At 44.6% G+C, this 19,272-nt stretch overlaps 7 protein-coding genes across 7 annotated transcripts; 5 read left to right on the plus strand and 2 right to left on the minus strand.

Moving 5' to 3' along the window:
* Positions 1–299: 299 nt before the first annotated feature.
* On the plus strand, positions 300–1,400 carry TRUGW13939_00020 (uncharacterized protein; the record flags this gene model as incomplete). Its single annotated transcript, XM_035483235.1, has 1 exon — positions 300–1,400. The coding sequence occupies one exon, from the start codon at positions 300–302 to the stop codon at positions 1,398–1,400; it is 1,101 nt and encodes a 366-aa protein (XP_035339128.1).
* Positions 1,401–2,942: 1,542 nt separating this feature from the next.
* Positions 2,943–3,237, plus strand: TRUGW13939_00021 (uncharacterized protein; the record flags this gene model as incomplete). The annotated part of the gene is made up of 2 exons (XM_035483236.1): positions 2,943–3,062; positions 3,121–3,237. The coding sequence occupies 2 exons, from the start codon at positions 2,943–2,945 to the stop codon at positions 3,235–3,237; spliced, it is 237 nt and encodes a 78-aa protein (XP_035339129.1).
* Positions 3,238–3,282: 45 nt separating this feature from the next.
* Positions 3,283–4,114, plus strand: TRUGW13939_00022 (uncharacterized protein; the record flags this gene model as incomplete). The annotated part of the gene is made up of 4 exons (XM_035483237.1): positions 3,283–3,321; positions 3,380–3,585; positions 3,808–3,942; positions 4,021–4,114. Coding segments are annotated over 4 exons (474 nt in total), but the record flags the coding sequence as incomplete, so codon positions are not given.
* A 2,366-nt stretch (positions 4,115–6,480) lies between these two features.
* TRUGW13939_00023 (uncharacterized protein) lies at positions 6,481–7,125 on the plus strand (the record flags this gene model as incomplete). Its single annotated transcript, XM_035483238.1, has 1 exon — positions 6,481–7,125. A coding segment is annotated over one exon (645 nt), but the record flags the coding sequence as incomplete, so codon positions are not given.
* Positions 7,126–7,511: 386 nt separating this feature from the next.
* On the minus strand, positions 7,512–9,512 carry TRUGW13939_00024 (uncharacterized protein; the record flags this gene model as incomplete). The annotated part of the gene is made up of 2 exons (XM_035483239.1): positions 7,512–8,144; positions 8,196–9,512. The coding sequence occupies 2 exons, from the start codon at positions 9,510–9,512 to the stop codon at positions 7,512–7,514; spliced, it is 1,950 nt and encodes a 649-aa protein (XP_035339132.1).
* Positions 9,513–10,221: 709 nt separating this feature from the next.
* Positions 10,222–11,520, plus strand: TRUGW13939_00025 (uncharacterized protein; the record flags this gene model as incomplete). Its single annotated transcript, XM_035483240.1, has 1 exon — positions 10,222–11,520. One exon carries the CDS (start codon positions 10,222–10,224, stop codon positions 11,518–11,520), a length of 1,299 nt encoding a protein of 432 aa, XP_035339133.1.
* Positions 11,521–15,423: 3,903 nt separating this feature from the next.
* Positions 15,424–16,681, minus strand: TRUGW13939_00026 (uncharacterized protein; the record flags this gene model as incomplete). The annotated part of the gene is made up of 3 exons (XM_035483241.1): positions 15,424–15,568; positions 15,656–16,439; positions 16,636–16,681. The coding sequence occupies 3 exons, from the start codon at positions 16,679–16,681 to the stop codon at positions 15,424–15,426; spliced, it is 975 nt and encodes a 324-aa protein (XP_035339134.1).
* Positions 16,682–19,272: the final 2,591 nt, after the last annotated feature.

The raw sequence follows: 19,272 nt of genomic DNA on the forward strand, positions 1-19,272 counted from the left end.
CACAGATAAATAGTTGTTGATAACAGCCGGTCTATCTCAACACAGACCCTCCTATGGATCTCTTATGAGTCTTATCCTTGGTCTAGGCAAATAACCCTGACTTACCTCAGGAGAGGTCGCAGAAAAAGAGGCGCTAAACTAGAACCGTCTGTGCTGAGATAACAGCCGGCCAAGTTGCCACGCATATGTGAGTATATTTTAACGCTACCATACCCATGCCATCGGGTTCAGTCGGCCACAAGCCGCTTCTACATCCCGACGACTAAAACAATTGAATTATTATCGTCTTGTTTCCTGAGATGGGTAGCCAGGTTTTACGTGAATTCGGCCCCGACGCCGAAATACCATGTCGGACGGTAGCAAAGACAAGACGCACAGCAAAAGCCTGTCTGCAATGCCGATCCAGGAAGCAAAAATGCGGCGGCCAGTCAATACACAACCGCCGACGATCTTGTTCGCGCTGTCTACACCTGGGATTTACGTGCTCGTTTCTCACTCAACCTTATGACAATGATACCAACTACACGGCTTACTCCCCGGAGACAGCAGAAGCTGTTGAGAAGTTGCGCACTGGTTTCGACGAGCACGAGACGCGGCTACGTTACCTGGAAAGCTTGATTAATGACTTCAAAGACAACACCGATCCAACCCAGGAAACCCCCAGCGTCTCGAATATTCAGTCTAATCACAGTGTTAGCGAGGGTCCACAGGGAACCCAAGAGCTCTTAGATTCTTATTCAGGAAACCAACACATCATAGATCCCATTGGGGGGCCTGCCGAGATAACAGCAGACCGGGTTGCTCTAAGGACAGTCAACTTGGATGCTCCGATAACGACTCTTCGCCATCTGCACCCTTACGGGACAAATAGCGATATCGGTAACTCAATGGTGGACCCGGTAAGTTGTGGCTTCATTCACATGGGCGAAGCGCAGGAAGCCTGCGATGTGTTCTTCGCCAACTGCCATCGCTGGGGGCCTGTCCTTTGTCCGCGATCACAGCGGTCCGCCGAAGTCGTTCGGAAAGAAAATCCCGTTCTATTTACATCAATATGTGCTGTGGGCTTCCGCTTCATGGGCGAGCCTCGACGGGATGTTTATAAACACATTGTCGCTCTTCTAGATGCCATGCTGAGCCGATTGCTATTGCAACCGACATCGGCCGATGTCAAATTGGATCACATCAAGGCACTCCTTCTGTACATTCAATGGATGCCTCTTGATAGCAGTCAATATGGCGCCTCTTCGAGTAGGTACAATGATATTTCGAGCTGGAGTATGCTGGGATTGGCAATCCGCTATGCTCTGCTCATGGGGATGCACCAGAGTGCTGTTGTGCCCTTCTCAAATCAAGGTCACCAGGTAGTCACGCAGGAAGATATCTTGAGACTCCGTGTCTGAATTAACCTCGTTACTTGTGACGCTAACCTCATGCTATCGAGCGGGTTGCCTGCATCTCTCAATCCTGAACCTGTGGCCGCCATAACTCGGTCGTATGCCCGTCATCCTAGCGCCGTGCAACCCGATCATACAAGAGCTGCAGCTCTATGCGAACTCGTCGCCATTCTGAAACGGGCGGCAAAGGGAAGTGGTAGCCCCAGTGTCCGTGACCTGGACTCAGTCAGCTTGCGACAGGCGAACGTGGAACTTGATACCTGGGAACGAGACTGGAAGCACCTCCTAGGAGAGATGATCCAGCACAACCAAATGCCTTTTACGACCCTGAGAGCCTACCAGCTTGCTATAAACAGTGCATGTCTTTCGAAGTTGCTGTCCGCTTCGGAGGCCAGCGCGACCCGAGTCTTATTGCATGAGCTCCACGCTCTCGAGGTCAGTTTAGACGCGGCGTCTCAGACAATATTTGCGCTTTCGGAGCAAGCAGATTGGCACACATGGCATGGAAAAGTGACTAGAGGATCATCCTTTCCACCTGGGCCTCTTACCGCTGATGATGAGGCCATTAAATGTATAAGCTACTCCGTTGACTCATCATGGATCACGCATAGTTTTGCGGTGGTATTCCTTGTCCTCTGTTACCGTCGCGGTGCTATAGATGACGACTTAGGTATCTCTATATTAGCTAGGGACCATACAGCCCACGTGTATCCAAACTTGCCAGCGACCTCATCCCGAATTTCCCGCTTGTTGTCCCTGGCACGAAGCCTGTTCAACCAATTCGACACCAAGATACGCGGGATACATCCTGTATCTAATTATCGTCAGCTGATTGATAGCGTTCTTGCGGCCATTCTAATAGATAAAGACGAGCTAGAGCCAACAGTAGGGCTTGTGGCGCCCAGTGTCAAACAAAACCTTGAGCATTTAATGAACTCAATAGGGGTATTCAGTAGCCCGAGGAAATCCGAATTGGGATCGATGCCTTATTGATCAGCATTAACGCATCACTAATATAAGACTGCGGGTGCGTGCTCTGTCTAAATGTTGTACGCGCGGAGCCTGGATGAACTCATATTTGTCACGATCACATTTCGAAATTCTAAGCCCTTTTAGCAGGCAGCCATGTGACCTATTAAACTAGATCCGTTATATTTTATAATTTACACAATGATTCCATTTCTAAGTGTGAAGAGTAATGATCGAAAAATCGGGTTTTATTTAATCTTTCTATACATACGGAGTACATATATAGAGTATCACAAATGATGGACCCATAGCAAGAAAGGTCAATCTGTCTCATGATAAGCAACACGAATCTCAGCTTAGACTTTGCGGCCTTTCTGGCGACATAGTTGGCTGTGAGGTGTTTGATATCGGCAACATCAGGCGGTAGGCTTGATATTGCTAAGTCTAATCGGCTTCGTCGGGATTCTGCCGATTCCTAGTACATATCACACTTACAGGTGAAAGGTAGATAAGGAATCGGTTCGCTCCAGTGAACAAACAGTACACGGTAAATCGTTATCGTACCTGTGGTTCGCCGGCATGGAACCTTTCAGTATCGACGGACTAACAGTCCGGCCCATTCTAGGCACTGGATTTGGCGCAGAGATTGAAGGCGTTGACTGGACTCGAGTGCCATTGTCAGAGAAGGATATTCAAAATGTAAACCGCCTATTGAATTTCTGAACTCTTGAGCCAGACGAGTTAATCCATACCAAAGCTGGTTTCCCTCCAAAACAGGTTTGGAGTGCTCATTTTCCGGAACACTGGCCTTGACAATGACCGCCACGTCAAGTTTGCCGCACAACTAGGAGAACTCGAGATGAACCCTACTTAGGGGGGCACGCAACGTGTTGGGACCCCATATCTTTTTGACGTTAGCAATGTCGAGTCAGATGGTAGCATTGTGAGGAAAGGATCGGTGAGCCTTGACTGGTACTCCTCTTACAACTCACAACGCACAACTCACTATTTTGCAGCGTCGTTGGGCCCACGCATTGGGAAATGCTCTCTGGCATACAGATTCATCCTTCAATCAACATCGATCAAAATACTCTCTCCTCCTAGCGCACAAGATACCTGAAGGTGGCCAGGCAAACACAGAATTTGCTGACACCCGTCAGGCCTGGAAAGATCTGTCGGATACTAGAAAGGAGGAATTGCGAGGCATGATAGTTGAGCATGAGTACGTTCTACTCTGATCCGTTTCCACATGTACTCATTTTTTGTAAAGCTAAATTTTTTTTTTTCGCCTCACAGATTATGACATTCCCGGAGACTTGCCTCCCTAGATATCTACGGAGAGGCTACCGAGGAGGAACGTAGCAAGAAGCCACTAGCTTATCACAAGCTCATACAAAAGGGTCCAGATGGAAGGGAGACGTTTTTCCTAGCCGCGCATGCCAAGACTCTGTTCGACTAATAATCGTAATACCATCCCTGATAGCCAGGAAATCATCTGGGACCTAATCCACCATTGTTCTCAGGGAAAGGTACATTTTCTCTCTCACCGATTTTCAAAGCGAATCACTAATTCTTTGTAGTACGTCTTTACGGCCGAGTGGTGATCGCCTGGGGATTTGATGTGGTGGGATAACCGTCAATCTATGCACCGCGCAAGTCCCTACGATGAGAACATGGGAGTTCGCGATGTCAGGCGAGCTACAGTTTTTGATGATGGCGATGAAGCCTTTGGCACTCCTATCAAGAAATAAAACATGTTCTTTCAAATTATGTTCGTTAAATAAATTGGCTGTGATTATAATATTCAAAAGGAGAGAGCTATTATACTCAATTGGCTAAGCCTACGTTCTCGAAATATGTATTCCGGACTTCTAATATTATTATTTATTCGAGAAAAAAAACGCTATTTTTAGCCCAAATTCTTTTCCAGACAAATATATCACTAGCCCTCTTTCCTTTCCTCATTGATATTTAAATGCATCGTCATGATGGCCTTTCTCCCTTGTTGAACGGCTTTATAAAATAAATTTTTTTATAAATTCTAATAGATGGATTTCTTCTTTATATTTATTTAGAGAACTGTATCGTTAGATAGAAATCAAAAATATTTGGAAAGGACCGTCACAAAACGACAAATTTTAACACTATACAAATAGATGCACATTTTTGCATATCTTTAGCTTCTAGTATACTGAAAATACAAACAGTAGAAACATCAAGTACCATCCGCATGCAGCCTGTCTGCATTCTTATACAACGAATTGGGGTCCGCAGCATCTCGATCCCTTGACCATTCCTTTAATGCGTTGTAGTCGCGACAGCTGTGAACGGTCTCGAATATAGGCATGATCCAATTCCTATTTTCTGACCATTTAATGGGAATTAATGTCATGTCCCCGGTGCACATAAGGCTAAGTCGAAGGGCATCGATGCAATGCTCTTTGTATTGTTATGGCTTATCAGCAATCAACTTGTTTAGGCGTATTAGGGTTTTTGGACTAGCAGAGATACTCATCCTCAATATTTAGTAGTAGTGGGAATAGGCTCTTAGCAGTGTTTGGGATATGGCCATGGGCTTACCTAGGGGGCCTCTAGCTTCACGACAGATATGATATGTATATACTGGCTCAGGATGGCCGTGCAAGCGCGATATGGGGAATGAAAGACATCAATAACATCGAGTTGACGGGATCTGGAATTTTCATATAATTCTTCGTAGCATCCATAGATGAGTTTCAATCGTGTATGCATTACTATTTACCATCTATCGTGCTTCCCTGCATATATTTCCATGATTTCTTATGAAGACAGAGAGAACATTAAATACTACATCATTCTCCGCATTCTTTGACATATGCATCGACGTGTACATAGGATTAACAGTCTCGATATTTCATAGACCTTGTTCTGACATAAACCATATATTACCCTAAATTATGGAGTTGGCGCCTGGCCATCCGGCTTATGTGAGTAGGTAGTAACTACAACAATCGACTTACGTGAGAATGCGCTTAGCGTATTAGTCTTATGTGACTTGCTCTTGTTTAGTCGGGTATAAAAGTATTGGAAATGTTGTAGAATGTAAACACCGTATCGAGATTTAGAGCGTTTGACACCATATTGCATACGTTCGGGTAACATGGGACGTCTGGCCACTGAATTGTTCTTCCTTCCAGATTGGCGTCCGAACCATTTAGATCGATATTTAGTCCTTGGTTCATTATAGCGAGTTAGTAAGTGCATAGTATAGATTTTGCACCATCACATCTATTATAAATAAGAGGAACAAACCGGATAAAAGAAGATCCCACGCGCGATCAATCTCCGGAGTTGGGCTTCCAATGTATTCATGGCCTCCATGGTCAGTGAAGTAGTTTCCACTCCCATCTAACTTGACCCCGCCGTTGAAGTCATATTGTATTAACTCGATTTCGGGCTTAGCAGCTTCTATCCACGTAGCATTAGACCTATATTTAACAATAACATGCTTGTATATCGCCCTTACCTAGGTCCGAAGCAAAGCCGTTCTCATACGACGAATGACTTGTTTGCATACTGAAATTGCTGATCCAGTACACAGAGCCTAATCCGACCCATAAAATATTCAATGCAATATATAGAGCGATGAGGAACTGTGTGGTTCCCTTATATCGATGGTCCTCGGGCCATGATTGATTGGTTCGATGGCTGCAGGAGACTGTCGAATTCACGTTCGCTTATATCGTCCTGGTCTATCATGACGGTTACTTAGATGTAGCTTCGGTTAGCGGTAAGGTTCAATTGCAGAATATTTCGCATGTGAAGCTGGTTAATCGAGTAAAGCCTTGATCTTTGTGGCCACCGAAGCCACACATTAAGTTGGCCTAGTATCACGTAATGCACGGTAGATTAACTAGTTATTCCGGTGACTTATGTGATCACTTATCTCACGTAATAGGACCACTACATATAGTCTTAATGGACTTTTTATTGAAAGAATTATAGCCTGTCGACTTGAAAATTTTCACAATATCCAGATCCCCATTGTATTTGTCAAATGTCTATATTCTCATCAAAACATCCTTGTCACTGAAGGCAACCCCATGATCAATACAGCCACCAAAGGCTGAGCAAAGAAGAAGAAGAAGATGATGATGATGATGAAAACGAGGAGCTTCGCCAATACTCCTCAGCATCACGTCTTATATCATGGACATGGTGGTGCTTACTAAACACTGGACTTGTCGTGGTTACTTTCCTTAACATCTGGAAAGTAGCGACCCCACCACATACAAGCCTCCACGACTTGACCTTAACAAACGACAGCAAATCATTTCCGTCTGGGCAGTTGACGTGGTCGCAGAAGTTCACTCCATTGCCTTGCGGTAAGTCTCCAGCCGAAGCATTGGCGCGAGGCTGCCACTTTGACATCGTTGCTACCGCATGGCTTCCCCCGAAGTGTATTGACTACGAATTGGTGTCCGAATTCATAGCCTCGTACCCGTGGCAATATTTTCCAAATGCGAATGGCACAGATCCGTATTCGGACGATCCTGACACGCTGGGGTCTGAGACTGGGCTCATCTGGACCACCCATCGCTGGCATTACGCGCACTGTCTGTTTATGTGGAAGAAGCTGAATAGGGCGTTAGTACGGGGATGGATGACAGATGGGGAGACAATTAAGTTGGGACATACTAACCATTGTTCAACGACTATTTTGAAGATGAAAGATCCGAATGTTATTGGGAGTATTGTGGAGGTTATTTACCCACCTTGTTGAAATGAGTCAATTAAGCCACTTAGGTATTCATTTTCGTCTAGCGATATGTTGTTCAAGTTATGTCAACATGCTGTACATAACTAGCCCCATGATTGATCTTATTAAAACTTTCATCTTTACTAAAACATCCCCTTAAAGAATCAGGTTTAACAAAGTTCCTTGTAAAAGGCATCCGTCTGAGGTTCGCGCCCCAAAAAATCAGTTAAAATCTTCATTCCATCCCGGCTCCCTCCCTTCTCAAGAACAGTATATCGGTATCTCTGACCCTCTAGATAGTTCATAGGGTTGGCTTTGAACACGGTATAAAACATATCTGCGGAATAGACTTTCGAGTTATATCATCATTTTTTAGTAACAAAACCAATGCTCAGGTCAAAGAATGAATCTCACAATAAGTAACTATAGTACCCTGCATCATATTCCCCCAGCAAGTGTTGGAAACGTGTCTGACCATGGCCCCAGTCGTCACCCTCGGGGCTATCCATCGGTAGAATCCTAGCTAGAAGCTCGTTGTACTTCGCGGAGACGTCCAATCCCTCAATCGCATGGCGGTCATCAGACTCGTGGACTACCATATCAAAGATACCAAAATGCAACTGACGCAGATGGAACAGTGCACCATTTATGTGTTTAGCTTGGAGGAGGCTCTCAACCATCGCGTCAGGCATTTGCTCTTGAGGCTGAGGTTCCCTATATGCTTGTTCTTTCCAGTGGTCAAGATACTCTGAGGAAATATATGAGTAGTGTCTGCTTAATGACTGCAGTACTGTTGGTGTCCAGCACCAGTTCTCCAGCATCTGGCTAGGGGCTTCTCCAAAGTCTACTTCTGTCTCTGTGCCGTGGAAATGCGAGTAAGTTGTCTTCGACACAAGATCGTGGATTCCATGGCCCAATTCGTGGAACAAGGTAACAACTTCGTCGTGTTTCAAAAGACAGGGGGTTTCAGAACTAGGCTTGGAGAAGTTGCACACCAACGCTGTGGCAGGATATCGGCGTTTGCCGTTTTCTAGGATAAAGCCCTACGGTAAGTCAGCCCTGGTCTATAAGGGGATGTAAGCATTATAACAGACTGGTATCAGGTTGAAATTGGCTGCATTTGCATATTTACCTTCCCGATGGAAAAGATCCAAATAAAGATGCCCGACGAAGTCACCATCCTCGTCGCTGTTCCAGACGCTAAAGGCCTGCACGTCTTCATGCCAGACATGTGCAACTCCAGGACTATCTAGCTTGGTCATCTCGTCCCTGTTAAACTCGCTGAAAAAAAGGCCAAATAAAGTCTCGCAGATCCTCAGCATACCCATAATAGTGCTTTGAAAAGGAAAGTATTCTGCAATCTTCTGTCGGTTCACCGAGTACTGCTTCTCCAACATCATTCGATGATAGTATTGATGATCCCACAGAAAATACCGTTCATCAAATGATTCTCCCCGGGACTCAAGGTCGGCCTTCTTGAGTTGCTTTAACTTGTCGACTTCTTTCATACCATTATCTCTCAATCGAGCTTGTAGATCACCGAGAAAAGAATTCACAGTCTCCGGACACTTCGCCATCTTATCTTCAATCCGCAAAGCAGCATGGCTGGGATACCCAAGCAGACGAGCCGCTTCGTCACGGAGTAGTATAGCTTCCCTGAATAAGGACACATTCTGTCCACACTTATTCTCGTTAGCAATATAGATGCGTTTCCGCGTCTCACCGTCTCTCGCATATCTAAGTGTTTGGAAGAGGTCTGAATCATTAAGTGCCACTTGGACCTTATCCCCGTTGACCTTCCCTACTTCTCCACCCATTAATTTAGAAAGAAATTCACCCGGTAATCCATCCAACTCCCCAGCCGTAAACCAGATACCGGCACTATTCGCCTGGGCCAAATTTCTCTGAAACTCAGCCTTAATACAACTAAGCCGCAACTGAATCTCTTGAAATCGATCCCTCTGGCAACCAGCCGACAACTTCAGCCCGTGTCGAATATAGCCCATGTATATCTTCTTCAACAGGCGATAGGATTCTGGTTCCAGATCAGCATTGTTGTGGAAGACTGCGTCAACCAGCGCAAATAAGTCGTCATCCATCGATGTCTCGACGTTGTAGCTATCCAGAATATTCTGAGCCTCCATGGAGGCATTCCGCAATTCGGGACTAGTCGATACGGCTCTATAGAAAACAAGGATATGGGACTTGGAAGCCAGAGCGTTGTCGATATGGGCAAGGGGCAAAATGACGTTCGTGAATGTTGCGGTGCTGGGCTGCACGTTCCTTTTGATCTGATTTTGGCCTTCGCGGGCATGCACGATTAGATATTTGGTGTCTTGGGTGATTGATACCGGGTTTGCTGTGAAGGATGGGGGTTGCTGCGGTGGGTTTCGTTTCATTTGGTGGGCCATTCTTGATGAGTTGGAGGGTTTTTCTTTTTGCTCTATACGGGGAAATTGGAATATTGGCATTGAATTTTAGGGACTCCCAGCTTAGTTCGGACTGGGGAAGAGGGTTGCCAGATGGTTGCCTGGAAGGATGAGGAAGTCTGATTTATTCTTCAACTCACCATCTGCTTGCTAGATAACGTAATCGAACAAATAAACCCCTCTCCCGAACTTATACACTAGTTGGATTATGACCAGAAGGTCATAAAGAATCTGACGAGCTATTACTACGTAGCACTTGTGATTTAAAGACCGAACAAGAACAAGGTAAGATATCAACAAACTTATTATTTCCCCGTTCCATGGTTGAAGAGTGGATTTGCGGAATTCAACATCGGGATACGCTCAAGAAACGCGGCCGGCGGTAATCATTCCCAATCCCAAACGTCATGATAAGTTTATTGAATAATAAAAGTAAATATGGAATACAAATAGATAAATAGCAGGGAAAGTTAGACTTACAGTAAATTTAATATTTAAAATATATATAAATATCCATATATAGTGATTAAAGACATGTAAGATTATGTAGGACTGCTGATATTCCCCTCACTTACGTAAATGTCCTGCCCTTGGGGTCCACGTAAGTCCGTTGCTCACCTCATTTACTTCACTAGTCTTTTTTAAGCTTAAGTCTGCTGACTCTTCAAATAATCCAAACGCCCAAGCCGCCATGTCACAAAGTGAATGGCAGCAAGTACGCACTTATGCTGACCATCTGGGTCACCGCGTGGTGCTCGAGCAGTACGTCACGCCAGACTACGAGCCAGACCCCGACCACATAATTCCCATCCAGGTCTACAACCTTGTACCCTTGGATGACGACCACGAAAATCTCCGGCGTTACCTGATGCAAAGTTTCTGGGACGATGAGGTCAAGCCTTTGTTCGAGATTTATTCATACTGCCCGCCCGACGACTTTGCCTGTATTGAGCATAACCGCATTGAAATCGCCCATCGCAAGCAGCTACACCGGTCAGGGGTCGAGAATCCACTGCCGCTAATCCCGCGGTTCATTCGTCCTGGTGACTACTCAACCGTTGGGTTTTGTGTGCTGCTACGATCACACAGCTATCGACTGGTCTATGTTGAGGACTCCAATGAGCTTGCTAAGCTGGGCGAAGGCCCGGACTTGCTCTACTTCAACCGCTCGTTTTCTAGCACCCGCAGCTATGTTGACGAGGCGCAGCGTGAATCCGAGGACGACGAGAGCCTCTCTTCAGAGGGATTCGAACTGGCCATCCAACGCGTCACGGACCAGATTTATATCGGCCAGATTCTCATGGTCGATATCTTCAACGGCGTCAGTCCCCCCCAGGACCGATACGCGTTGGATGTAGACGAGTGTGAGACACCCAGATCTGATCTGCCGTCAGAAGAGCAGATTCGCGACCAGCTTGGCCTGGAAACTTCAGTTAGCGGCTTCTCTCTTCATCCGGAATTCCAGGTTTCTCAGGATGCCAACATTGTAACAGTCACCAATACTCCTGAGGGCAAAGCCCCCGATATTCAATACCTTGTCCATGCGCTTTTTCTCAGCTCCATTCGCGACACAGCAGGGCTCTCCCTCTTAGAAAGCACAGCGCACCTGTTCACAGCGTCAATGTTCTCCCACCTCCCGGCCAATAAAACTCTCACTCTGAAATTCATCATCCCAAATTCCTCTTCTCTATCAGCCATTTGTCCCACCCAAAACGAGGTTCTTGAAATTCTATCCGGGAAAACTCAAGAAGAGGACCGAGAGAATTCATTCCCCATCGGCGCCCTGCACAACATCTCCACGGGCGACGATCAACCCCCAACATCAAAACGGATTACTCCTCAAATACCCGATAAACATATCATCTCAGGACAAGGGAAGTTCTGCGAGGTCTTTCGCCTGTTCACGGTTGTGCTCGATCGCGCGAAGTTTGTCTCCGCCTGTTGTTGTTGGCTTGTGTTTCCTGGCGTGAACTTCAGCAAGGTAAGATAGGACCAACTGGGCTAGAAAAGTACAACAATATTAGCATGATAAGATGGGATATTGATAAAGGAGAGCTTACCCCATTTCTGAGTTTGCAGTATAAATCCGAAGACGCGGTAGGACATGATGAGCAACTCGTCGGCGGTAAATGAAATCGGCTTCCCCGCGAAGTCCTTCAGTCGACGGTGAATGATGGCGATTGACGGCTGGTTCCTCTGTATGAAGATCCCTTCCGCCATTGGTCGTCTGCTTTTCAAGCTCGTCAATTCTTCTCTTCAAAAATTAGAGCTAGTCGGATACCGATAGATTCGTAAACGCGGCAGACCCCTGAGTGCTCGAAGTGGCCTTTTGGGTGGAGACTTCCTCATCTTGTTCGCTTTGCGAGGCTTCCTGGGCTTGGGTCGGCGGTGTTTAGCTTTACTCTTCAACATTAGCATCGAAAATGTCAGACATTTCAGTCCCAACAGGAGTAAGTCCGGCTTCCATCATGTAGGGCAATCAGAAGAGTTACAGGGTCCGAAGACAGACAAAAATTCGAAAAACGAGGGTTAGGGCTACCGGAGAGAGAAGTAAGCATGGCGGGGTTGTCGATTTCAACCTCTGCATCCCTCTTCTCATGATGGGCACCACGTACAAATGTATGTCTCCGATCAGTTGGCAGCGCCAACAGATCGACTTCATCGACAATCGGCTGCCAAAACACCAAACAATGTTTCAGAACCATCCCATCCACCATGGGCCGTTTCGCGACCTCTTAGCCCACAACGGGTAACACTGCGCCCAAGGTCTTTACCGCCGCTGATGACTTTTGAGCCCCCGCCAGGGCCAGCAGAGACCGGCCTCGAGGCGATGGAATACTGGAGACGGCTCTTTCCTAATGCAATGGCCGCTCTGATGTCGAAATCGATGCCGCTTAACAAAAATTCGAGGATCTAATCTGGGAGACGGTTTATAAAACACTGGAGGCAACGAGAGAAGAGAACCGGACAGAGGACGGGAAATGCAAACAAGGTGCGACGGCGGGCAGCTGACCGTGTTGCTCCTTTTCACGCCCCATGTCCACGATGGCTCCCGACTGTCCGTTCACCACCCCGGTCCTGGGTGCCGCCGTCATGATACTCGATGCAAGGCGCACATTCTTCTCGGGATAGTCTTCAGTTATGCTGGTTGGCAGTCGGGCTTTCAAGAACACCGCCGATGTATGGCAGCAGGCTTTGGCCGGCTTCAACGGTCTTGCCGCCTTTTCTCCGAAACCGAGCTATTCCTGGGGACGTTTCCCAGTGCTGAATACCTAGAGTTGACTGTTTAAACCTTATATTAGTTCAATATAAAGTCTATAGCTAGCTTTTTAATAATTTTATCTAGATCATTAAATAAAATTATTATTTTTTAAGTCTTTATGTAGATATAGTCAGATTTATCTAGTTTCAAAAGAAATATATCTTTTATAGTCTTTTAAATTTTTAAATCTATTAGTCGATTTACAAAATAACGTATTTTATAACCCCCGTCGGCCACATAAGCCATCTCGGCCACCCCCTCAATTTTCTCCCACTTTCCACCCTACACATATTTGAGAATCGCACCAACACAGCAATATGCCTCGGAACGCTGTAAAAAATCCTTTAAACGATGAGGGTAGACTTCAGCTTGCTGTAAATGTGTTAAAAAAAGGCTAAATCACCAGTGTGCGTGAAGCGGCGCGCCTTTTCAATGTTCCAAGATTGACGCTTTAAGATAGATATAGTGGTTGCTTTCAATACTTATATAAGCGCGCCCACAACACTAAATTGTCAGAAACTGAGGAAATATCGCTTCGCGAGTGGATTATTTCTATAGATAAGCGTGGCTGCCCTATTAGGTCTTTAATGATAGAGCTTATAGCTAATTGCTTGTTTACTAAACATGATTCTATTGACTTACTATCTACCATTGGTAAATACTGGGTAAGCAATTATTTAAGATGTTAATAAGACTTTAAAACTCATTATATTTATAAATATAACTATGAGCGTGCTTTATGTGAGGATCTAATAATTATAAGTGGCTTTTTTGATAATCTTACACGCGCTTTTACTGAGTATGGGATTATTGAAGATAATATTTAGAATTTTGATGAGATTGGGTTTGTTATAGAGATTATTTCTACTATAAAAGTTGTATGCAGCTTTGATTGTAAAGGAAAACCTTGTTTAGTATAGCCTAGAAATCAGGAATGGGTTATAGCTGTAGAATATGTAAGTGTGTGTGGAATTATATTACCTTTACTTATTATATTAAAGTTAGTTAATAAGCTGCTTGACTGGTATAATTTACCTTATTTACTTCTTAATTGGTTAATTACTGAGTCGCTAAACGGTTGGACGTCTGATAAACTTGGGATTGAATAGCTTCAAAAGATTTTTAACCTTTGTATAAAACTGATTATAACTGGAAGGTATTGTATGCTGGTTCTTGATGGCTATAGCAGTCATTTTATATCTTTATTTGACTAGTACTGCACCTAGAATGATATTATTCCCATATGCATGCTGCTATACTTGTCTCATCTGCTTTAGCCGCTTGATGTGGGTGTTTTTGCAGTTCTTAAGCGATTATATGGACGTGTGGTTGAAAACTGGATGCGCTGTGGTGTTAACTATATTGATAAAGATGATTTTTTGATGATATATTTGGAAATTTGAGATAAAGTCTATTCTATATAAAATATTAAAAGTGGTTTTGTAGTAACTGGTATTTTTCTATTTAATCTAGAATATGTATTATTGAAGCTTGATATTTAATTGTGAATATCTACCCTCTTTAGTACAGTCTATTCTAATGTAAATTGGTCCCTAAAAATACTAAAAAACGTTAAAAATTTAGCCTGTTAGGTGAGGACGATAGATTGATTTATAAGACAACGTCTTACTAATTTAAATTTATCTATTAGGCGTGTGTTAGACTAGTTGATAAAAGGATGCTTTTTAATAATGAATTCTACTACTATTCTGGTATAAGAAAATTATGATCTATGAGTAGTGAACTATTACTAGAAGTAAAAATATACAATAAGAAGTCGTCTAATTGACTGATTAGGGATTTTGATGGTCTCTGAGGGTTGTGAAATTGCTGTAGTAGTGTTAATAGCCTAGGAAGCTCTATAACTTTCTAATCTGGAAGTGGCTTTGGGGATATGCAGGTGTGTACCGCGGACCTGTTCTAATTGTAAACAAATTGGGTATATTTGTATATACTGTCTGAATAATTTGACATAGAAATTATATAGTAATTCTGATTATTTATTCCATTTTTGTTGATATAATAATTTTTTGTGGGGCGGGTGGCCGAGATGGCTTATGTGGCCGACGGGGGTTATAAAATACGTTAATATCTAATAAGTGGTGCCAAGCCTGGCCGGAGAGACCCATCAGCCATGACTTCTAAGTTCTAACCTATATGTTGAACTGCAAATACCGCTACAACAAAAAGGGTCAACCCTAATTGTAAAGGTTTGCTAGTTCATTTATATGTCGACACTATATAAACTATTGTTTACTATAGCTTAAGGCTCAATATAGATGTTAAATTTAATTGAATAATACTAAAAATATAACATTGTTACCGAGAAAAACCTGGTGCCCAAATATATTCCACACGATACAGTTATATGCGGATACTTCACTACTGCTCCTTCTCTCTTCCCTCTATCTGCTCTTCTGTAGGAACGCTCTCTCCAAATGCGGCAACTTTATCTCTTATCTGGGTGAACGTAACCGTTGGCTTCCATCCAACACTTCTTCTTGCCACCTTGACCTCACTGTATAGTTCGTCCACTTCTTCCAAGGTCAACCCTTTGGTCTCGTAGATCATGAAATAGACGAAAGCAATGCAGAGAAAGCAACAGCCAAACCAGACAAAGAATATCTTAGATTATAGATTCGCATTACCTGGGCCATAGTTCACCAGGTACGGGGTTGCGAAGCTAAGCACCCAGTTGAGGAGCCAATTGGTGGCAGTGGTTATAGTGAGACACTTGGCTCGGGTTTTCAAAGGAAAATTTTCTCCTGTCACAACCCTATTGTCATTGCATCAGCCTCGACCGATAATTGAATAGGAAAAGGGGATTGAGTGGTGATGCGAGATGAGGTTGTAGTAGACTTACCAAGCAGAAGGACCCCACGACGCCGCGAAGAAAAATATATAGATACAAATGAAGGCAATAGCAGCCTTCTGGGCGGCGAAGTTGTGAACAATGATAGTTCCTGTTTCGTTCTGGCTGGTTGTGGTAGTGCCCACAACAGCAACGATTAGCTGAGATATAGTCATGCCTATAGCACCCCACAGCAATACGGGACGTCTGCCCCACTTATCAATGGCATATAGACCGGGAAAGGTAGAACCAGTGTTCACACAGCTAGTAATCAAGCTAATTACGAACTCGTTCTTGAATCCCGAGTTCTTGAAGAACTGTGTACCGTAATAGAAGATAAAGTTAATACCGGTTAGTTGCTGGAGCCCCTGAAGAAAGCAACCAGTTAACAGACGTTTTCCGAGATTCCCTTGGAAGCATTCGAGATAACCTCCGCTGCCCAAGCTTATTTCATATTCATGATTCGCATATATCTCAGCGAGTTCCTCCACAATGGCAGGATGATCTGTTGGAAGGCGCCTAAGTTTGGTTAGGCTCTGTGCCGCGGCTTCTTGGTTGTCCCGTTTAATCATGTAACGGGGCGTTTCAGGGAGAACAAGCATGCCGCCAATGAGAATGAGAGCCCATGCAAATTGGACAGCAATAGGAATGCGGTAGGATCCAGTGTCGTTTCGATTATGTGTGGCGTTATTCAACACAGCAGAGAGGAGAAGACCAACAGTGATGGCGAGTTGATAGGAGCCGACAATAAATCCGCGAATCCATTTGGGAGCAGTTTCGGATTGATATAAGGGAACTAGTTCACTATTAGCAGCTATAAAGACAACAGCACACACACACAGATTTGGTATCGAAAAAGGAAATAAAGGATAATTAGTGCGTACTGAGTGCTGAAATCAAACCGACGCCTAAGCCGGCAAAAAATCGACCCGCAAGGAAGAGGGGAATAGCTGTTGCCGCCGTTTACAAGACAACGCCTACGATGAATAAACATGTAGACGCGATCAAGCCAAGACGACGACCGATGAAATCGCCCATAGGAGCGGCGCCAAGAGCACCAAAAAATGTTCCTGCAGACAAGATAGACACAATAGCAGATGATTGGCTGGAGGTCACATTAAGATGGCCAGAAACATCCCTATAACCAGTTGAGAATGTATCCTGTTGGTGTGCCTCCCGGTAGTTCTATTGTTGAAGACTAGAAAGGCACGTCTTCTTTGGCATCTCATTCGGCAGCTCTAAATTGGACTGTAACTAGCACTCAGAAGACATTGCCCGTCTCAACCCACGTCAAATATGCATACCCAGTGTGGAAGAGATATACGAGTGCCCCGTCTCAGTGGACGAGTGCAAGAAGTAGTGTAGCAGAAGCTTGTACTAGGAAACATAATATCGCCTAGTGGCATCTCTTTTTTATTTTGGTTATTTTACGAGGATCAAATAGTACCAGTTAGTAGAACATTTTCCGTAGAACCCCAAACTCCGTTCGAAGCAGAGCCTACAATCAGCTCAAATCATAACATCTTGAACCACAGGATTAATCAAGGACCCCAACCGACACCCAAGCGTTCCTCACAACATCTTTAGCTGAATCTCCAAACAGGGTGCTAGTGTTGTCTACTGTCAACTTCGCAAACTGCATGAAGTTGCAGTCCTTTTTAATTCGGGAATCGAGCAGGGTCTTATACCAGACTTGTCCAGCACGCTCCCATGAATGGCCGCCAAGACCGTTAGCCGAGAGATAGAAGGCATGATTCGGTATCCCCGAGTTGATATGCACACCTCCGTTGTCCTCCCTTGTCGTGTCGTAGTTGCGCATATGTGCCGGTTGGACATCTTTGCCGATAATCGGGTCGTTGTAGGCCGTGCCTGGGGTCTTCAAGGAACGTAGGGCCGCGCCTCTTCGTCCCACTGGCCAAATCGTTTGGCCAATGATCCAATCGCCCTGTTCTGAGGTTTGACCAAGATACCACTGCTCGACCATGCATGCAAAAACATCCGAGATGGATTCATCAAGGCCCCTGCCTGGTTCTCGTACTGTAAATCAGCAGTGTGTTGTGTTACACCGTGTGTCAACTCGTGAGCGACGACATCCAGGGAATCAGAGAGGTAGTCAAAAAGTACGCCGTCACCATCTCCGAAGATCATCTGCTTCTTCTGGCTGTCCCAAAATCCGTTGTTGAAATCTTCGCAATAGTGGAGAGAGCCGATAAGATTCAACCCAGAATTGTCGATAGAATTTCGGCCAAACACGGTTGAGAAAAAGTTTCGTACAATCTCAAACCCGTCGTAAACATTGTTCACATTCCTATCTTTGGTCCGCGGCGCCCCTTCTTTCCGGACAAGCGTCCCTGGAAGAATCTCTGTCTCTTTGCAGTCGTAGATAGACCGATTGCCTTTCCCTGGGACAGCAGAGGAAATTGACGGGACTACAGCTGCAAACCGTTGTTCGTGAACACTGTCTGCAACAGACAAGGTTCTAGCCGCGGCATTCCGAGCTTTTTCTGGGGCGTCAGGGGATTCGACGATGTTCTTGAGAACCTGAGGTTGGATGAATCCAAACATGTCAGCGATATTAGCGGCCTTCATGTCTCAATCTTCCGAAGAGCAGTTTTGGAATACAGGGAAACTATTTTTCGACGTGATACTACACAAAGGATGGAAGCGTATAGGATATATCTTAAGTCAATTGAATCGGAGTTTAATAGGCGCCGTGAGGCACGAGAAATGAGCAAACTTGGGGTGTGCACGTGTGTTAAATTTAAAAATGTGTAGGACAAAGTAGATGATACTAAGCTGCGGCTGTAGATATGTTTTTGATAACTGCAAATCAACCGTGACACTTAGGAGGAAGATCATAGATTATGTAGCTTTGTATATAAGAATTGTGAATCAATGTTCTAATATTCTTAGGGAATAAGGCTCACGTTGTAGATATAAGAGAGGAGAAAAGTGATCGAGCCATCAGCACAGGTCATACGTTAACGCTGACGACAGGGTTACAGCCACTTCAACTTACCTAAGATTACTTGATTATTATCCATATACTATTTGGGGCCCATAGATGGCCTAGTAATCATATCAGCGGATGAAATTGAGCGAAAACTTGGCGTTGCTTTTGTATTGTAGATGTAGCACATAAGTGGCAAATTCTATCTGTACCACGGGTAACATTATACGTGAACACATGGACCGTGGAGTAAATCTGGGGTGTGCCATATGACCAATGTCGATCATCCGAAACCCTATACTGGAGATTTCCAGCCCCTCATGCTAAGACGTTATCGTCCGCAAACAGCCAATATTTGGATGGAAACGGAAGGTCTCGTAGATGACAGCGTTACTATTGTAGTTGTGTAACTACTCAGAGATTCAAAATGATGTAGAGGACGAGGAAAGAAGAAAATCACTCGGGCAATAACAGATTTACTCGAGTCTCGTAAAGCTTAAGCATCTTCGTAAGCATATCATTGCCTAATAGAAGGGGACTGCTGCGCCGTTGTTCAACTGCAGTGGAAGTAAATTCGCCATAATTAGGTCGGGGCTAACAGAATCAGCTTGGCAGAAAAACAGAAGCCATCAAAAGTTCCACCAGCTCTACTAGACCAATACAGCGAAGGATTTTGAAC

Source organism: Talaromyces rugulosus, chromosome I, assembly GCF_013368755.1.
Source record: "Talaromyces rugulosus chromosome I, complete sequence".
NCBI lineage: Eukaryota > Fungi > Ascomycota > Eurotiomycetes > Eurotiales > Trichocomaceae > Talaromyces > Talaromyces rugulosus.